At 41.6% G+C, this 20,900-nt stretch overlaps 1 protein-coding gene across 1 annotated transcript in view; it reads left to right on the forward strand.

Moving 5' to 3' along the window:
* st6galnac5a (ST6 (alpha-N-acetyl-neuraminyl-2,3-beta-galactosyl-1,3)-N-acetylgalactosaminide alpha-2,6-sialyltransferase 5a) overlaps positions 1-20,900 on the forward strand; it is a 61,667-nt gene that overhangs the window by 18,330 nt on the left and 22,437 nt on the right. The window contains exon 3 of the mRNA XM_083890520.1: positions 20,463-20,875. Within this exon, the coding sequence (XP_083746646.1) occupies positions 20,463-20,875 (413 nt within the window). The remainder of the gene's footprint in view (positions 1-20,462; positions 20,876-20,900) is intronic.

The raw sequence follows: 20,900 nt of genomic DNA on the forward strand, positions 1-20,900 counted from the left end.
CATTAGCATTTTTCCTATTAAACGCTTCTGTTAAAAAACATAAACAAGCTCTCCTCCTCCTCCTCCTCCTCCTCCTCCTCTTTTTTTAAGTCGCACCTGGTTGCTGAGGGAATTGAGTTGAACGCGAGAAAGCTTTGTCATGCAGAATTGATTGTCATAATTTTCATTGTTAATTAGTAATCTGAGTTTGCTCAGTCAGTGGTGAAAGACAATCTCTGACTATTTTAGTATCCGCTATGTAAATAGAGTCTATCTGCACGTTTAAAAATATAGCACTGTTCAGCAGTAGGAGAACGCAGTAACAGCGTAATTAAACAAATTAATGTTTCAATCGTTACGATGCTGTTACCATCCATCCTCCACATGAAGGTCACAGGGGTCGCTGTGCCAATCCCAACTGACATAGGGCGAAAAGTGCACTCTTAGAAATAGGGGTTCCAAAATTGTCCTTCTACAAGGGCTGAGGTTCTACCTGGAACCATTTGATTCTGAAAAATCCTTTCCCGAAGAATGTATTCATTCATTCATTCATTCATTCATTCATTCAATAAATTGATAGAGGAAGGAAATGTTAAATGGTGCTTAAAAGGTGCTACATCCTGGACATGAATGGTCCTCATGTAGAGATAGTGGACGTCTTCAACTTCAGTTTTGTCTACAACTGCTAGGGAGAAGCCAAATGAAGAAGATATTCATGAGTTTGTTTTGGATTGATGGTTAAGCAAACATGGCACACACATTTCACACTTTTAATCTGTGAAATTCTTCGATATTTTTTTAGATCTTTGAAGATTTACTCCAGTGAGGTTCGGAGTGGGACTCAGTGTGTGGAACACCAAACAACTCATTAGTCTAGTTTACACCCAAATGTTGTGCCAACGTTCACACACACACACACACACACACACACACACACACACACACACACACACACACACACACACACACACACACACACACACACACACACACACACACACACACACACACACACACACAAACAAAAACAGAAACACAGTTCTCAGTTGTGCAAATGTTAGGACGAGGGAACGTTCAGTTTAAACGCTGCATCCCCAGGAAATCTAATCAGGATCTGTCCCTTCCTTTTGAGACAACAAACAAACAGACAAACATTACCACTAAAACAATTAAAGCAAAGAAGAAGACGTCTCATAAAAGAATTACGGAAGTAGGATGAGGAAGTAAGGTAATACAAAAAAAAAAAGATAAAAATGACAACGTCACGTAAAGGCAAGTCTGGAAGAAATGGGTTTTTGGAAGTGAGTAAAAAGAAATAACTCAAATCTAATTCTTTCTTCCTTGGGTCATAGCCGACTCCTGAGAAAATGCCATTAATGCGTCCTTTACTTTTTGAGTTATGCAGCTCACAAACAGACATGTGAGCTGAAAGTTGAGAAGGTGAAATAAGTGATGCCGTCAACTCTACGTGCAGAGGTGGAAAAAGTACTAAACTATTGTACTCAAGTAAAAGTACCAATACTTTGATGAAATATTATTCAAGTGATATATTATTATTATATTTCCCCCCTGTAGGTCTTCATTGTGCTGAATTTTTTTTTTTTACTAGTAACGGATAGGATTTATAGAGTAACCAGAGGCGATTCTAGAGTCTGTAGGGGCCCTAAGCAAAAATTCCCAGGGGGCCCTTCCTTCCAACCAGTGTTCCTCACCATTATGTTATAAATAATCTGACACCAAGGATGCCGCTCACTGGCATGGCAGCTCACTGCGCTGGGTTAGCATGTTCCTCACTGTGTGCTGTGTGTGTTCACTAACTCACTGCAGAATTAAATTTCCCCTTGCGGGACTTAAAGGGTTCTTAATCTTAATCTTAATCTAATCTTAAAAAAGATATGCATTACACTGTAAATAATCCTCTCCATTTTCCAACTTGCAGAACGATAACTTCACACAGGTTAACGTGAGGTGGGGCCCCTTTAGGGAGGTTAGGGAGCCATTTTAAATTGTACTTAAAAAATACAAAATACACACAAAAAAGTCTTCAATACAGTAACTTGAGTAAATGTATTTCATTACTTTCCACCCCTACGACTATGTGCGCTCCACATTCATAGTCCACTGGAAGAAGAGGAAGAAGAAGAAGAAGAAGAAGAAGACGGCAGCGAAAGTACACAACGACTGCGCGGAAATGAGTCGATGTGTTTTACTTCATTTCCACTCGCACACATGTTGAAGCACAATAACGCACCACAAGAGCAGCGAGATTGAAAGACCCGCTCGTGTGTGTGTGTGTGTGTGTGTGTGTGTGTGTGTGTGTGTGTGTATGTGTGTGTCCTGTTTGCCAACATGAAAACTTTCTCCTCCTCCTCCTCCTCCCGCCTGCATGATGAGTGTTGTCACTGCCAGCTGGTGTTTTTATGCACACATACACAAACACACACCCCCCCCACACACACACACACACACACACACACGGTCCCTCATTAGCCACTGTTCCAGCACAGAATGGACACATTCCAACTAAAATATTTACTACTGAAGATGTTTTCAGAGGGAAGCACAGCTTTCCTTCACACAGAGTTTGTAGTATCGGCCATGTATTATTGATGCCTCCTTTTTGTTTTACTTGAGCTTGTTGTTACATTGCGAGAACACAAACAGTAATTGCTCCTTTGGGGTTTAGCTTGACAGGATTTATTACGCTCACACTCCAAGATTTAACAGGCAGTCTCCAGTCTGGAATAAGAATTTGTGTTTTTTTGCACTGGTGTGAAAATTGCCTGTTTGCCCTTGTTCACAACAAACGTGTCATTTGGAGTTTGACAGTTAACAGTTGGCTTGTGTGCCATATTCAAATCTCCTCCCTCTGTCCCCATCCGTGCATATATTTGGCTCCACACCAGGATTAAAACCCCACCCTTTATCTTTCAGCTTCATTCTTAGCTCTCTCTCTGTCTCTCATGCAGGAAAAAAGGGACTTTTTTTTGCGGCGCAGCAGTGGACGTGATGTGGAAAATAAAAACGGCGGCACGCACACACACACACACACACACACACACACACACACACCTTCTCACATCACCTCCTCTGAGTCATTACTCTCGCCAGACTTCTCTTAAGAGGATCATCTTCTCGTCATCGATTCGATCCATTGTTTACCACGCGGCGCTGGGCATTAGCCATGCCGGTATCACTCACGACAGCTGAGGGACAGAGAGGAGGATTATGGGAACATATCGGGGCCCTCGCAGATCAATAAACGGCGCGGCGATGAAGACGCCTGTAAGCTCACTCGCGTGACGTGAAATCTCCACCAACACATAATTGACGTAAAAGGCACGTAGTAGACCTTTTTGGGTGATAACGCACAACGACCCCATCGGATATCACAACACGGTGCAGCCGTGAAGCAGAAGAGTGTGCAGTTTTAAGTTTCCCTCATCAAAGGATGCCCCTGAAATCCCAGTGTCTCAGTGAAGGTCCTGCCCTACATTCCTTGGTCTCCAAAGTGCTTCTTTCTCTGACAGACGCTCCTTTTTTTTTTCTCCTCCTCACTCCTTTTTCATTTCAGACTGCCTTTCATTTTGCACCCCCTCCACCCCCCAACCCGCCTATGATTCTCACTCCCTCCACCTCTACCCAACCAAACCCCCCCTCCTCCTCTTTTCTTCTATCTTCTATATTTCTCTTCGCCTCCTCTCTTTCTAAAGTCCCCCCTGTCATTTCCTCCTGGCTTTTTCCTCCTCTAGCTTCCCTTCTCGTCCTGCTGCAATTTGAGAGCAAAAAAAAAGGGAAGGCAGAGGGAGAGATCTTTTTTGAAATTGCACCTCACCTTGTGTATTCATGCCAAGGCAATCATTTCTGTGTGGTCCTCACAAAGGTGGCTCACTCATCTTCTTTTTTTGGGAGGAGGTTACAGGGACACAGAATGGCTGCACCATTGAACAGGCTGCACTCTGGCCGTCGCTCTTTTCAGAAATCAAGTTTGAACGAATATGACGTGACACACCCGTCCTTCGAAGATATTGAAGGCAGATATCCCCCTCCACACACACACATATATTGTGTACGAACCTGAAATACATCCACATCCATGCTGCATTTCATTCAGCGTTTGGCTTCCTCTCAGGAGGCTTGTTTGTTATTTTTTCCTGATGGATTCAAAGTTAGCGCTCTTGCCTCTGCAGCAATGGGTTCCCTGGGTTCCCTGGGTACGAGCCCCGGTTGGAACTAGGGCCTTTCTCCAAGGAGTTTGCATGTTCTTCCCATGTGTGTGTGTGTGGGTTATCTCCAGGTTCTGCGGCTTCCTCCCACAGTCCAAAAACATGCAGATTTGGGGATTAGGTGAATTGGTCACTCTAAATTGACCGTAGGTGTGAGAGTGTGAGTATAGTGGTTTGTCTCTATATGTGGCCCTGCGATGGATTGCAGGCCAATGGTCTAATTCGCACAAGATAAGAAATCGCAGTAAAACTACCACAAATGGGAGGGGGATAAATCGCTCCGTCTGTCCCAGGAGTCCTTTACTGGGCCCAGTTGTGGACCTGCCACTACGACCACCTCCAACAGCATGTGTGAACCCCCCCTAGACAAGGGGCAGCAGGCTAGGGGGATAGTGAACGCGGTGATCCCCGACCCAGCACCGGCTACAAGCAAACAATTTCACCCCCGACTTCACGGACACCGAGTGGTGATCAATTTGCTGCTTCTTGATATCACAAGTGCAGACACACATCAGCCTATACCATGGTTGAAAATCTGCGGAAAACTACTTGTACACAGGACACACATGACAGAATATTTTACGCACATATTTACTCTTTGTCTATTTGCACGAGACTAGTATAATCTGGGTAATCTGGACCTTTTTACCACAAGTAAAAGTCGCCCTGTCATGTAAAAATAATCCCATCTGAATAGGGCTTAAAATGCACTCAGAGCGACCCCTGATATTTCAATACCTCTAGAGCTGAAGCAATTAATCGATGAATAATCGATTACTAAATTAATCGTTAACTATTTTGATCATCGATTAGTCGGTTTGAAGCTTTTTTCATGATTAAAACAAGATTTCCGATTGTTTTAGCTTCTTAAATGTGAATATTTTCTCAGTTTCTTTGCTCCACATAACAAAGAAATCTTAAAAACTGAATCATTTTGGTTTGAGGACAAAACAAAACATTCGAGAACATCTTCATTTTCAGGTTTGACGAACACTGATCAACGTAACATTTTCTGACATTTTATGGACCAAACGATGAATCGAGAAAATAATCGAGAGATTTATCGATTACGAAAATAACTGTTAGTTAGCTCTAAATACATATGTTATGAACATCCATGGCTAACAGCTGGACGATGAATGCACATCGTAGCGCTGCGCCATAAATTATGCAGGAAGTTTTTCAGACGATACAAGCACCATCACCTGGGTCTTGCATTCCCATCAACGCCAAATCAGAGCTGGAGCTGACAAAAACTGGCATGCAGAGTAATTTGCCCCATGAGTGAAAATTGATTAAACACGATGTTTGAACCAGTTACTTTTACCAGTGGGATTGGGGTAAATCAGGCTGATATTTATTTATTTTATAATTAATAAAAGGCAAAGGAGTTTGTGGTGTAACAAGCTCTCTTCTCTGCTACCGGCTTGACAACGTTGGGCTGCCTGGGTTCAGTCTTTCCAGCTGCTCATTCTAATAGAAACTCACAGCAAGAGAAGCTGTTTGTTCTTCTCAACGGGTTATCTGAACCGAACAAGGTGAGGAAGAAGAGGAGGAGGTTCACTTTGTATTCGTGCGAGAAGAGAGAGAGAGAGAAAAAGGAGCACAGCGCTGCACTGTTCTTTTCACCTCTCCGTGCTGGTGGCGAGGAGATTTCTGCTTTAATGACGTGGAGTCTTGCCCTCGGGGCAGAGTCAGAGACTGCACATGGTGGTGCAGGGGTGTTTGGTGTAGAAGGGCATTTTTGATTATGGAGGCAGAACAGTGAAGATGAGCGTGAGACACAAATGGAGCTGTGGATTCAGTGTGGGTGGCAAAAAACAATAACGACAACACATGTATCACAAAATGCACACCATAAGCACTGTGTCCACAAGTTTTTTTGTTGCAGAGAAAGTGGCACAGAGATAATGCAATAACTTTATGATATATTAGTAAGATTGAAGAATTGAATCTGTTTATCTGTGATTTTGACATCAGAGTGATATTGTTGATCTATGCAGTCATTCTATGTATTCTACTTCACTTCTTTTGGCTTCTATGGGAACTTTATGTGAGCACGAGAGAGACAGAGAAAGCCTTGTCATTGTTAGCATCTGGCACGTAGCGAGCTAATTCACTGTAGCAAGACCCGAAGGCCTTGTCACACAATGGAAGCAGGGACTATGAAACCAGGGTTGGTCAATTTTGAAAGTGAACAAAGTACTGGGAACATTCAGTGCTTTATCAATGTCAAGGCTCTGGCTCTTTCTGGTTTATTTATATTTTTATATATATATATTTCCTGTTGCTGAAATAAATAGAACAAGATTGAATTGGTGCCGATCTTAAAATAATCTACTTTTTGCTCATTTGTGTTGTGTCAATGAGCCTACACAAGTGATTGTGATGTAGTCCAAATAAATGCATGGCTCTACAAAAGTGAAGAAGTCAATTCTGCAGAGAGCCTTGAATTGAATCTCTATCAGTAAAAGCCAGGGAGGAAACGCCTCAATGTCACATAAATGCCGTCAAATTTTAAATCAAAAGCAGCAACGGCGGCAATTTCACGATATTACCCTGGGCTGTTTATTTCTTCTTCGTGGGATTAGAATGTGAGTGACACAGTTCAAGCTTTACATGTTTTTTTTTAAACGAGTAGTAAATTGTGTTGTGAACAGTTTATGATGGAACATGACTGTATCAGACTGATATTACATTAGTACGGATCCACTGTAAACCTTGTTTTCACTCTGTTATCTTGGCTACTGGGATTCAGCTCTCTTGACTTGATTCCCAGCATTATTTCATATACTGAACAATGAAGGGACTCGTTTTCACATTGTACCCAACATGTTTTTCACAGCAGGTCTGTCTATTATGACACAAGTAAGTACCTGTGTCCTGACTGCTGCCTCTTAAAGGCAAACACATTTTGTTTGGCTTTGGGGAAACAGTTGGTAGAGATAGTACGGCTTCTTATTGTAAAGCTGTGTAAGCACTGCGCAAAAACACATGGCCTCAGGAAAGACAAGGGTTATTCCACATAAGATGTTTAACTTGACTTCAACTTTGCCACACAGAGTGAGTAACACACCACCACTGTGTTTGTGAGCTGTTATAAATGGATTTTTATCTCAAATAATGTTTGAATTTACTGCCTTTCATAAAAGATGCAAGATATCACCACTTAACATACACAGGACGGTGGGGGTTTTTATGCACTCATGAAACGTTTATATTTTTTGAAGATGTGGCTTTTTTTTTACAGGACAGTGATTGCATGTTCACAGAGTAGATAAAGCGGGGTGTGTATGTATTAGGGCGTGACTACTGTGTGATTGACAGCAGAAGTCACGCACCGTCATCCACATGTTGTCTCCTCCTATTGTCAAAAACCAAGATGGCGTGACATCATAGTAGGTTCCTACTTGGGCAGGATCACTGCAATATAATGATTTTCTCTTAAAGGGGACTTATTATGCAAAATCAACTTTTTTAATAATTTTAATACTTATATTTGGGACTCTGAGGCCCTATGAGTAGGCAAAGTGTGAAAAAAGATGGCTCAGTCATGTTTTTGTGGTCCGCCTCAGTCTAAGTACAGGAGATAAAACACGCGATGTTGACTTCCGCACACTCATTGCTACGTATCAATAAGACATTCCTGGAATTGTTGTCTGACGGAGCTCCACTTTGTCCCTTAAAAAATGTGAGAGTACAGGCGAGGGCAATAGTATCTGGAAGAGCGGAACTCCGCAAAGTGTTCTATTCTTGGCTGCACAGTGCAGCACAGAGTTCTACACAAACTTCCAGCCTCAGAGGATTTACGTGACCAGTGGATACATTTTATACTGTATATGACGGCAATGTGCCGGCTAGAGTCGGCAAATGATGGCTTTTCCAAATGCTAACTGCTGTTAGCTGCCAGAGCCTCAGTGACGCTGACGTAGTTTCCTGTGTCTCATTTGCATCTAAAGAGACAGACACTCAAAAGAAAGCGATCTGAACAGGGCTGTTTTGGCAGAGTGATTGAACTGCTGTGGTGCTTCATCCTTAAGGTATTTTGACCAAAGCATGTCACAGACATGTTCATTAGGACACCAGGGAACTTGGAGAAATAGGGTATAATGTGTCTACTTTAACAAAAACTGCAGAACTGAAAAAAACTGGCAAATGAACCCGACTTCTTACTGCGGTCTGTTTTACTGCAGAGCAGCCTGGCATTAGCAGACTTTCAAAGGTGGACCTTCTTTGTTTGGCTGATTTATGACTGGTCACTAATGTACAACTCTGTGGACACCTCACTTGCAAAGAATACATTGTCTTCTTACATGCGGCCTCAGACATCGATCAGTTTATCTGACTGCACTGCGTAGCCATCAATTTGTCAACAAGTGTTTTATGGGCTGCTGGTGACAGCTGTATCGAAGCTGTCTTTGTTTTAAAAAAGTTATTTTTTTCTCTCAGACTAATCAGTGTTTTCTGTCACCGGTTGAGGTGATTACGTTCTTCGTTTGGAAACGCGCAGGAAACAAAATTCACTTTTTTTGGTGGGGTGGTGACAGTGTTGCTCTTGATCTTTTAAAGCGGTTAGTGTAATTTACCACTTTGTGTGCGTGCGTGTGTTGGGTTGATGACCTCTAAACTGTCCCTCTCCAATGGCCGCACACTTTTACTTTGATCACAAACTTGCAGACAGGGACATTAAATCTCCATCAGAGAGAGAGAGAGAGAGCGAGAGAGAGATTTATGCACGGCTATCTTTTAAAGGACTCTCGTTGACTTCTATTCGTTTGTACAGCCAAACCAAACATTACCTCTAACCTTAACCATAACCAGTTAATGTCTGACCCTAACAAAAAACCTAACAATTCAAATCATCAGCCCTAAATAAAAAAAAAGGGTCAGTGTTTATTCCAGAAAAGGTCTTGTAGAGGTAACAAAAACAAGTCCACACACAATGGAGAGCCCTCTTTACACTCATCCTTGCTTTGAAGATGAGATCTCCATGCCACTCATACAAAAAAAAAAAAAACACTTTGCAATCTCCATCAGTGGGTTTTTATTAGCTTCATTTTTGGGCCAGATGCGATGTATTTTCCTGAGGCAGATAATTGCCCTCCATCAAAGATTTCTTTTCAAGGTGCACACACACACACACACACACAAACTCTGCCCTAATTAAGGCCCAAAGCATCAGAGCAACAGGAGATGTCAGTCTGATGTACGACTGCTGACCACTGGAATCCCTAATTGCCACTGTTTCAACATCCACTCCTTCCTGCTCCTCCCTCTCCACTTTCTCCTCATCTTCGTTAGTTCCTCGGCAGTGCCTTGTTTGCCACATCAGCCTCTCTCTAATGACCAGTCAAACGTGTGTGCTGGACAAACTGCTCCAAATAAGCCTGCCCACTGGATCGGCCCTGCAGCACTCAACCTGCCTGCATATGTGTGTGTGAGTGTGTGTGTGCTTGTATACTCATGTTTGTGACCTCTTTCTCGCTAGTGTATTTTCTGGTATGAACATAAAGTGACCATTTCAGGACCAGTATTCCTCATGGAACCCAAATCCTGGTCCTAATGAGGCAGAACCTCGTTCCCGAGGCAAATCTGGTTAAGATTAGAAGTAAGATATTACTTAGATAAGGGAGACGGTAGCTTCCATAAAGCAGTATATACGTACATATAAATGACTAAGAAAACCCTAACTTGTTTTTTTTATTTTACAATGATTACACACTTATATACACATACTTGAATAGTACGTTCAATTTGTGCCAGGAAACCCTCCTAAATGATGCACACTGGACCATTAAGGTTAGGCTGTCCAAACGATTGGAAGTCAATAAAGTGGCCTAACAGCTGCTAAATTTTACTCTAATTTGTAACTGTCTCCACACGACCCTTCCCTATTCATTCTTCCTTTTCCTGCAGTCAACTCTGATCTAGTCTCTCCGTTCATTACTGCTCTATTCATTAATGTGTTCACTCTTTCATTCTCTATATCCCTGTCCATTTCATTTCTTCTTCCAATAATTTCTGCCAGGCGGCACACTGAGAGTTTTAACGCTCCACTCCTTATAGTTGCATTTCTCTTTTCACCCCCACCTTTTCCCTTTTCGATCCATTTAATCATCTCATGTCATCAATTACACATTTGGGCTCTCACACTAGGGGGGCAGCTTAAAAAAAAATCCTTTTTTAATCTGGATATCTGGTTTAAAACATTTCCACAAGCATTTTCGCTGAACAGAGAAATTATACATTAAAACTGCAAATACGCTCAATTGAATAATATAGTTTTGGCATTGTTTTTTTGTCTTAAATAGAGGCAAAAGACAACATGCGTGTCCCTGTTTGTGCTCCGTATTAAAGATGCAGCAGTAGACGCTGGCAAGGACACAGCTAATTTTCCTTAGAGCCGGTGTGTTGTGCCATAATAAAATGTTACTGACAAAAACACCCCAGTCGAGGGGGCAACGTAAATCCACATTCCCGCGATGGGATGTTTTTCATGCGGAGGTTTTATGGCATAACTCCAGCTCCAGAGGAAGTCATCAACACCACTTTGGAGATGACAGAGAAAAAAGGGGAAGACGAGTGTATACTGTAGAGATGAAGTGAAGTTTACACAATGTGATACTGACACGAGTGTATTGCATAGTAGTAAAGCCTGATGAATGTTATTGCTTTGCACAAACGAGTAAAAATTGTTGCGGGTGGTGTGGAGCAGTGGGAACAAAGCTGCAGTCTGTGAATGGAGTCCCGATTTTTTCCTGCCAAAAACAACGGTATCCAAGAGAATCACAGTGTAAGAAAGGCTCACAGGGGACCAATATTACTCTGTTATTTTTCTATCGCAGTCACTCGGTGTAATCGGTCATAGACCGCAGTCAGACCTGGTATTAACATCCGTCCTGAGTGACCATATGTGGACAGAGCTAAATGCAGGTTTGAAATCACCCAATCTATCCTGAATGCGTCCTCAGATCCAGTCACAAATAATATGTTTGCAGGTTGTTTGAGGACACACGTGGCCATTTTCTGAGCTGTATGAAGCCAGTGTTTCACAGTAAAGAGTAGTTTTCACACAAAACAATTCATAGTGTAGTGGTAAATTAAATGTCTTTGTCTCAGAGCTACAACTGCCCATCACCCTTTTCCTAACACAGAGTACCAGGTCCTTTTGTATATCGTGTATTGTATATTGAGTAATTAGGACTGAACTTTCATACAACATCCACAGGGAGTCGGTTCCCCGATACCTGCAGTAGACAAAGAGGTGTGAAAACACGGCCTGGAAAGGCAGACCCCTTTGTCTATTGGAGGAATGCGAAAGGGGAGTTGCTCAGGTATAAATGTGGAGGGCTCACTATGCTCTGGGTCTTTCTCCAGCTAGGATCACTCGTGTGCCGAATGACCTTTTCATTGCAAAGAAAATAAAACCTTGTCGGCCGGCAGAAGTGTTCAGTTCATTGCAGCTTTAAGCAAAGCAAGAGTCATGGATACAGCAACGTTTGTCCCAAATCACTATTTATTACTTATTTTGTGAAATATCTCAACATCTAAGTATCGGAAAAGGAAATTGGCTTATATCCTGAGGGTTGCCAGTTCAAGGGCTAGGGTGCCCCTGAGCAAGGCACCCATTCCCCTATTGATGTTTTCAGTACTGGTGTGTAAAAAAGGATGGGTTGAATGAAGACGTTTCTTCTGGTTTCTGCTCTTGGCTTTGTGTTGTTAAGCCCTTGATGTTTTCCCCAATCAAAATCTGCTCTCACCCATAAAAGCATAACCCATCCATCACCACTAAAAGCCATATTACAACACTGCCATTGTGTGAGGTGACATTTAATAGAAGTTACTGAAAGGACTAGCTTGTAAGAAGTGCAGTGACATCTAATTTTAAGACGGGCAGATCAGTAACAAACTGAGAATTCCTCCCTTTTCCAAGTGCATTAGGGAACTACGGTGGCCTTTACAGAAAGGATGTCAGTTGTCTTTGCATTGTTAGCTTCTGCTTCAAAAACGCTCTCGCTGGTTTGTCTCTGCTGGGCTGCTATAAAAACATTGCCACAGAAGATCCCGGTCTCTATAAAGCACAGCCTTTTGTGTGATGTACATACGCAATGAATGGGTATTGTAAGGGTACAACCACACATTTTTTTTTTATTTTAAAGCGATAATATACCTTTACCAACATTCTTAGTAGTATGTTCATTATAGGTAGTATATTCAGTTTCTGCCAAGACCTTTCAGGAGCATTTTTTGCCTCAACTTGCTTTTGATTTCTAACCTTGGGAGGAAGTCTCGTTTCTCAGGAGGATGTAGAAAACAAAGGTGTCTTTGAAAAGCCTAAAGGTCATCCTGGAGGATGTTGACAATGCTCTATTCAGTTTTGATATTGCTGGGCGATCCTGGACAGCCAGACAACACCCTGCTGGGCTGGATGATTGCCGCCTCTCAACACTCATGTTTACAGGCCATATCCACTATTTCGCATCCTCGAAGATGAGGCATCCTCACTAAGCCCTCGTTCAATCCTTCTCCCGCTGCATCCGCCCACACAAAATCAATAACAACACTCAAATGTTATTTCTCCACTCAGGAGGGGGGAGGGTATGGCATACATCAAGTGTAAAGGTTCACTGCAGTGAAAGTATGTCTTTCCCTCAAGGGGCCCAGCCAGCGGGGGAAAGATTTAGAAACCATGTGTGTTTTAACCACCAATTATTGCACGTGTTACCCAGGAGCAGTGGAGGGCTCTGAGAGCTGACCACGAAGCCAATCAGGCCAGTGGAACTGCATGCTTAGAATCACACAGTAACAGTGTGTGATTATTTGAGTCCTCTATGGCTTTGATTCCTCCCTGTTGTTTAATTACACAGTCTTGTACACCGCCTCTAAATGCCACTCAATACCAGCTGCCTTCTGACGCATGTGACGTCTGAAACTGCTTTAATAACAATGGGGAAACATTTTAAAGGGTAAACACTGTTTATGCTGCACTTGAATAGACACCAGAACCCTCTTTTCTTTTAGTGACTGAACACCCATTAATAATTTCCCACTCCACTCTCAAGCAAACCACCTCCCAACAATGAATCAGTTTCGCAGATTACTTGCCAGTAAGTTTACCGGTACCACAAATTCTATTATTGCTCATTTATAGGACACATTTGCTAAAATAGCTTTCTTGTGATTATTATTAAGCATAACCGCTGTTGGGGAAATGATCCAATCAAAGACAATTGTAGAAGCATGTAGTGCATGAGAGCTAGTGAGATTAATGCAGGGTTCACAGCATGTTGAGTAAAGGTGAGCGGCTTCGAGGTGCATTCAGTGACCCTAGCAAAAGTCAAATGTGCAAACACACATGCAGTCCACTCAACAAAGGATTGCTGCTGCTGCCCTGTGGGGAAAAAAAAGATGCACCACTAATTAGGAAGGCATCAGCTCATTAGGAACAGGAAGTATTGACCTCGAGTAAACACTGTTTATTCTGCAATTGAATAGACCCCAACCTTAATAATAAAGATTGGTCAGTGAACACTCGTCTCCATCTCACCCAAACCCCCTCGAACCCCGTCTGTGCTCTCAAGGATTCTGCCTTTCCTCTAGCCTGGGACCAAACTCCCTCTCCCTGTCATCCCCTCCACCATCTCTCAAGGTTAATCCCTGTTGCTTGGACAGGCGCATTTTCCTCGGGTCAGGAAGTCTTGCAGGGCGAGCAGTGTGCAGACACTGACGGTTCGTGCGATGATGAAGGACAAGCTCAGTGGAAGCAGAGGAGAGTTTGGATGCGGAAATATTGAGGAAACAAAGGAGAGCTGTCGACGGAGCAGGTGTGACAGGCTGCTTTCTGTTTTAGCAAGTTTACTAGGCCACTGAGGATAGATGGATGAGCTTAATGAAACCAGGACAGGCTCCTGGTGTGAGCCACAAGTGGGACAAGGTTACCCTTCATCTCTCTTAGGCCAAGAATCTCACTATAATGTGAAAAATGGTTTGTGGATCTGAGGGCTTGTTTTTTTTTTTTTAAATGCATACACTTACCAAACACTACATTACATATAAGGGACAACAGATGGCACCCAGTGGGTTTTCTGCTGCTGCGGCTCATGTGCTTTAAGATTTGTCAGAGAAGGTCTTCTGCATACCTCAGTTCTAACAAGTGAGTAATTGTTGTGAGTGACTGTAGCTTTTCTCAAACCAGGTTGGTCATTTTCCTCTGACCTTTTGGAATCAACAAGGCATTTTCCTCTCAGAATATCGCAGCTCACTGGATAGTTTCTGTTTTTTTAACCATTTTCCGTAAACAACAGAAATGGCTGTGCATGAAAACCTCGGTCGAGTTTTTGAAAAATACTGACTATTACGCAATGTTTGGGAAATGTAAATTCCAAGATCTGCGGCTCACAAAAGAAAGAAAATTACACTGACTGACTCGTCCAAGATCCCAAGGACAATCAGTTGGCCAGATGCAGAGCGTGCTGCAAATCAATGAAAGTGGACGCCACGGGCAAAGCGGCCCTGACAGGTTGCCCTCCCATCTTAAGCTGTGTCAGCACATTTGCTCCTTGAATTTGAGAGTATTGGTTCTGGAATGTCCTTGAAACGTGCTTGAATTTGATGTCAACCATGTATGTATTAAGACTGTTTGTCTAGCATTTTTTAAACTGCCCACTTTCCAGCTCCAAAGTAGAGAAAACAAGTATTTTAAGCTCAGGGACACAAGAGCTGCTGTTCTACAGTTAAGTCAGTGTTTTGGTCATGTGTCAATACCTCATACAACCACACTTAAAAACCTAAACTATCCCATTACCAAGTTGCTAATGATATGCGACTGGAAAGTGTGATGTAGAATATACAATGTAAGGCCCATTCATGCCTGGTTGCTAAACTCTGAATGTTTTATTTGCAACAGCCTCATTTAAAAAATGACCATGCACATGTTAAACCCAAGTAGGTCAGACAGCAGCAACTCACAAGGTAACGATGCACTTTCATAACAATGAGTCATAGATAAAACTTTGCTTGTACACTTTTTCTGAACAGAAGCAGTATCAGCCAAAATCTATGTTAATTACAAAAAGACAAATGTCCATACGTGACAAACATATTTCATATTTGACACCTTTAGGTCGGCAATATTTATGAATCAATGTGCAAGCAGCATTTTGGGGCTGTAGCTGCGTGAAGTGGAGGTACATTTAATTACTTAGTCTCACAAGATAAATCTGATGGTTATTGAGATTAATAATGTGCGAAAAAGAAGGAAAAAAAAGATTCCTGCCTCTAACAACCAGATATTACGCCATTTGTAGATGAAACATGGATTTGTGTTTCATGTCGATTATGATTATAATGATGGCATCGGCTCATAAAAGAACTCACTTGTGTCTATTTTTACTCCTGCAGGAAGACAATGTATTATTTATTTTAAGAAATGGCTGGGTTGGATTTCTAATCAAAGCAGCGATGATGTGTTGTAACTCCAAATGTTGGGAATACAAAAAAACAAACAGAACACAGACACTCACTTTAGACATGGTAAATGTTTGGATTTTGATCAAAGGCATATTCTTTTTTTACAGTGGAGGAACAAAGCCGGTGGCTCCAAATACATAAATGATAGATGTGCGTTGCATTATGAAGCATTTATTTCATGAATCATTGAGCGGCATGACATTTTCCTCAGAGTTCTTCTGAGAACAAACCTTTTCAAAACTCAGCCTTTTCTGAAAGTAAACTACAGCATCTCAGGATTGGCCTCTACCTTCGACTCCATCGCCTAAACCCGAGCAACCATATTGGATGGGTCACATAATTCTGACTGAAATGGAGAGCCTTGTCCAGACTATCCAGCCTGTTCCTTGGTAATAGCTTGACCAAGCACCTTGAAGAGGCCATTTCTGGCCAGAAAGGCTCACTTAAATTCTCTGCGAGACAGAGGAAGGGAGAATAGGGTCCATGGAGCCACTTAAAAGCTCCTGTGAGAAAATGGAATTTCTGACCTGCTCCACTGGTGCCGTAGCTCTGCAGCCAGATTGGCTGTCAAGGCGATACCAGGTGGGAAAGTGGGAGATGGGAGGAATGGATGGATGCTGCTGCTGCTGCTGCTGGTGATGCTGTAGACCGCCAGGACTTCATTAGCTCAGTATTTCATCAACACTTTGGCACCGAGGTGGCTCTCACTGCTTTTATAAATATCTCTTTATCGTTTTCACTTTTTTTTAATCCATTCTCTCTCAGTCCCACTTTCCTCCACCCTTTTCTTTGCTCTATCACTCGCTCCGCCTGCTCCTTGAATTCTCATTAACCAGATGAGTCTGTTCAGATGGTAATCCGCCATCAAAGTCAGAAGATGATGATGACACACACACACACACACAGACACACACAGGTTTACGCAGCTATTCTTGGCAAGACTTTGCTTTTATTTACATTCACTTGCACAGCCTGACCAAAGCCCAATCACTAACCTTAACCTAATCACAATCCACAATGTCTCACATCTAACCTCAACCACAGCCTCAGAAATGAGGTTCTGCCTCATTATTTACATGTTGATCTCATTTTTACCCAGAGCATTACAAATGTGTCAATCCCAATTTTAACCAGCACCTCCCAAATGTGAGGTTCTGCCTTATTATTCACATGCTAATCCCAACTTTACCTAGAGCCTCTGAAATGAGGTCCTGTCTCAATATTTACATCTAAATACCAACTCTACCCAGAGCCTCATTAATGAAGTTCTGCCTCATTATTCATGTTAATCTCAACTTTAACCAGTGCCTCATAAATAAGGTTCTGCTTCATTATTAACATGCTAGTCCCAACTTTATCTAGAACCTCAGAAATTAGGTTCTGTCTCAATATTTACATCTTAATCCCAACTTTAAACAGAGCCTCACAAATGAGGTTCTGTCTCATTATTCACATGTTAATCTCAACTTTAACCAGCAGTTAAAAAATAAGGGTCTGCCTCATTATTCACATGTTAATCTCAACTTTAACCAGAGCCTCGGAAATTAGGTTCTGCCTCATTATTCACATGTTAATCCCAACTTTACCAAGAGAATCACAAATGTGTTAATCCCAACTTTAATCAGCACCTCACATATGAGGTTCTAATTCATTATTCACAAGTACATCCCAACTTTAACCAGAGCCTCACAAATGAGGTTCTGCACCATTATTCACATGTTAATCTCAACTTTACCCAAATAATCACAAATGTGTTAATCCCAACTTTAATCAGCACCTCACATATAAGGTTCTACCGCATTATTTACATGTTAATCTCAACTGTAATCAGCAGCTCAAAAATAAGGGTCTGCCTCATTATTCACATGTTAATCTCAACTTTAACCAGAGCCTCAGAAATGAGGTTCTGCCTCATTATTCACATGGCAATCTCAATTTTACCCAGAGAATCACAAATGTGTTAATCCCAACTTTAATCAGCATCTCACATATGAGGTTATATCCCATTGTTTACACATTAATCTCAACTTTAACCAGCAGCTCAAAAATAAGGGTCTGCCTCATTATTAACATGTTAATCTCAACTTTAACCAGAGCCTCGGAAACTAAGTTCTGCCTCATTATTCACATGTTAATCTCAACTTTAACCAGAGCCTCGGAAATTAAGTTCTGCCTCATTAATCACATGCTTATCTCAACTTTACCCAGAGAATCACAAATGTGTTAATCCCAACTTTAATCAGCATCTCACATATGAGGTTCTACCTCATTATGTACATGTTAATCTCAACTTTAACCAGCAGCTCAAAAATAAGGGTGTGCCTCATTATTCACATGTTAATCTCAACTTTAACCAGAGCCTCACAAATAAGGTTCTGCCTCATTATTCACATGTTAATCTCAACTTTACCCAGAGAATCACAAATGTGTTAATCCCAACTTTAATCAGCATCTCACATATGAGGTTCTACCTCATTATTCACATTTTAATCTCAACTTTACCCAGAGCCTCATAAATAAGGTTCTGCTTCATTATTCACATGTTAATCACAACTTCACCCAGACCCTCACAAATGAGGTTCTGCCTAATTAGGAGCAGTCTCTGGTTCCCATCACTACTGGTCCTTACAAGGTCAGTGTTTATACCAGTAATTCACAGCACATTCACATCTGTAATAACTAGTTTTTTTCATGCCATGAAAATGTAAATGTGTATTTTCTGTGCAGACGTAAATAGCCACCACATTACTGTCTGGGGATTTACAGCATTTCAAGGCACATTAAAAAGCTTCCGCTGTCCTCGCGTGTGCATGTCATTGATTTGCTGTGTGGAAGCAGGGAAAATCCCAGGTACAGACACAACACATGCATCCAAACATGTAGAGCGGCTTAACAAACTGACAGAAAATGCCTGTGAGTGATTAATGTGCATGCACACCTTTAGAACAAGCATGTTGTAAAGCAAGAGGAAAAAAAAAAAAGGAGGACATGCACCAGATGAACTGCAGCTTACACGTACAAATGTGAGATCCCCCAGTGTAGTCTGATGTTGTCCTGAATAGAGGCCAAATTAATCACACCAGTAGCCACAAATAAGACTCTACTGCTGCTTGGATCTTGGGTTGATTGATTAACCTGTCAGATGTTTTCTCATCTGACTACTGTGGTCTACAAAATGTCAGAAAACACGCAATTGTCCAAGCAACAGACTAAAACTCACAGACATTGCATTTATTTCATCATAGAGAGTAAAAAATAAAGAAATAATTATAATAAAAATAAGGATTTGAATCACACTATGTTTTGGTCATTTTGCTTAAATTGACTTGTGTTAAATATTTGTTTCTATAGTTTAAGAAATCAGAACAACATCTTTATGTAATTGTTCATGGAGTTGTGAGAGTATTTAATGTATATATCGTTTATGATTTCATGTTGCCGTTAATGCTGTATCAAACCAATATAAAACACCCACACTTTATTAGCAACACATATTCATGCAAATCAACCGATTAATCTTCAATTAATCCTCACAAAAAATAGGGTTGGAACAATTAATAATTCATCAATTCTTAATTTCTAAATCATCAACTTTTGGATAAACAATTAAGCAGTTCAAATGTGTTTTTGGTGTTTTTGTTTTTGGTCTCAAATATGAACATAACCTGGTTCCATTTTGTACAATTTTTGAATTTAAAGGTGCATTATGTAATAAATCTGAAGTAACTGGCCATAAAATCCTCCTAATATGTCACACAGACTAATGAATAATGTTCATATAACAAACTGAACTCACCAACAACAACAGTACAGCCAAAATATTTGCATTAAAAACAATATTTTGCAGACTGCAAATCATGTTTATGTTTTGAAATCATGTTTTGGCATGTGGCGCCACCTACCGCCGTCTACCAATCATTGCAGTCAGTAGAGTCTCAGCTGCCGAGCAACCACGGGTTGCCAGTTACGTCAAAAAAACGAAACCTAAAAGACCTCGGTATTTTGAATTTGAATGTAGTAACTGTTTTTGGCCACATTCTTACATATGGCACCTTTAATGGATGAAACAACTGATCAGTTGCTCAAAAATTAACTGTATCAATAATGAAAGTCATCTTTAATTGCAGCATTATTTGAGCATCTTGTGGAATCCATGAATCCAAACAAAAGAGTGTGTTTTAAGGCAAAGAGAGCTACTATGATATGATGTCAATATAATGTTCATAATTAAGTGGTGCGCACGAAATACATTAAAGGTTGTAAATGATTCCATATGGTTCGTATGCAGCAGAACACGAGGCAAACCGGAGGTAAACACACACTTGTTTGTTGTGTGCGAGCGGGAGACATATTTAAGGTGAATTCTTTGTAAGACCCCAGGGTTTCAACCTATCACAAAGCAATATGACAAGCTACACATACCCAAGAGCTTCTGTCGGTATCCATTTGTCAACAAAGCATTTTCTACCTCAGACACATAGTGAAGCTTTATACCCAAGTTCCCTTAGGTGAACATTTCTGTCTGCCTTTGCATATTCTGTATAAACCAGGGCTAAACAGAACTTTCAGAGCATTTTTGACTTCTGGAAAAAAAAGAAAAAGACTTTGTTGAATTTATTATAAATGTGATTTAAAGCTAACATAAAAATTCTGCTTGCAGTGCCGCTTGTGCCTCCACAAGGGATGAAGAGGCCAAATATTTGAATGCGCCGCAGCTATTTTTAAGGGAAAGTTTATGTTTTCTTCTTCTTCTTCTTTTCTTCCTTCTTTGCTGTCTTCATCAATCAGCCTCTGAGAATGCACTGCCAGACCTGCGCCCTGGTGACTAGCTCGGGTCACCTCGTCGGAGGCGGCAGGGGCGATGAGATCGACCAGGCCGAGTGTGTCATCCGCATGAACGACGCCCCCACTGCCAGGGGTTACGCCCGCGACGTCGGCCGCCGCACCTCTCTGCGCGTCATCGCGCACTCCAGCATGCAGAGGGTCCTGCGGAGTCGCCACGAGCTGCTCAACGCCAGCCAGGACACAGTGTTCATCTTCTGGGGGCCCAGCAACTACATGAGGCGCGACGGGAAGGGCCTGGTTTACAACAACCTGAGGCTGATGAACCAAGTGCTGCCCAAACTCAAAGTCTACATCATCTCCTGGCAGAAGATGCTCCAGTTTGACGAGCTCTTCAAGAAGGAGACGGGCAAAGACAGGTGAGACTGAGACTTTATCTGTCAC

Source organism: Microchirus variegatus, assembly GCF_963457635.1.
Source record: "Microchirus variegatus genome assembly, chromosome: 5".
NCBI classification, from domain to species: Eukaryota; Metazoa; Chordata; class Actinopteri; order Pleuronectiformes; family Soleidae; genus Microchirus; species Microchirus variegatus.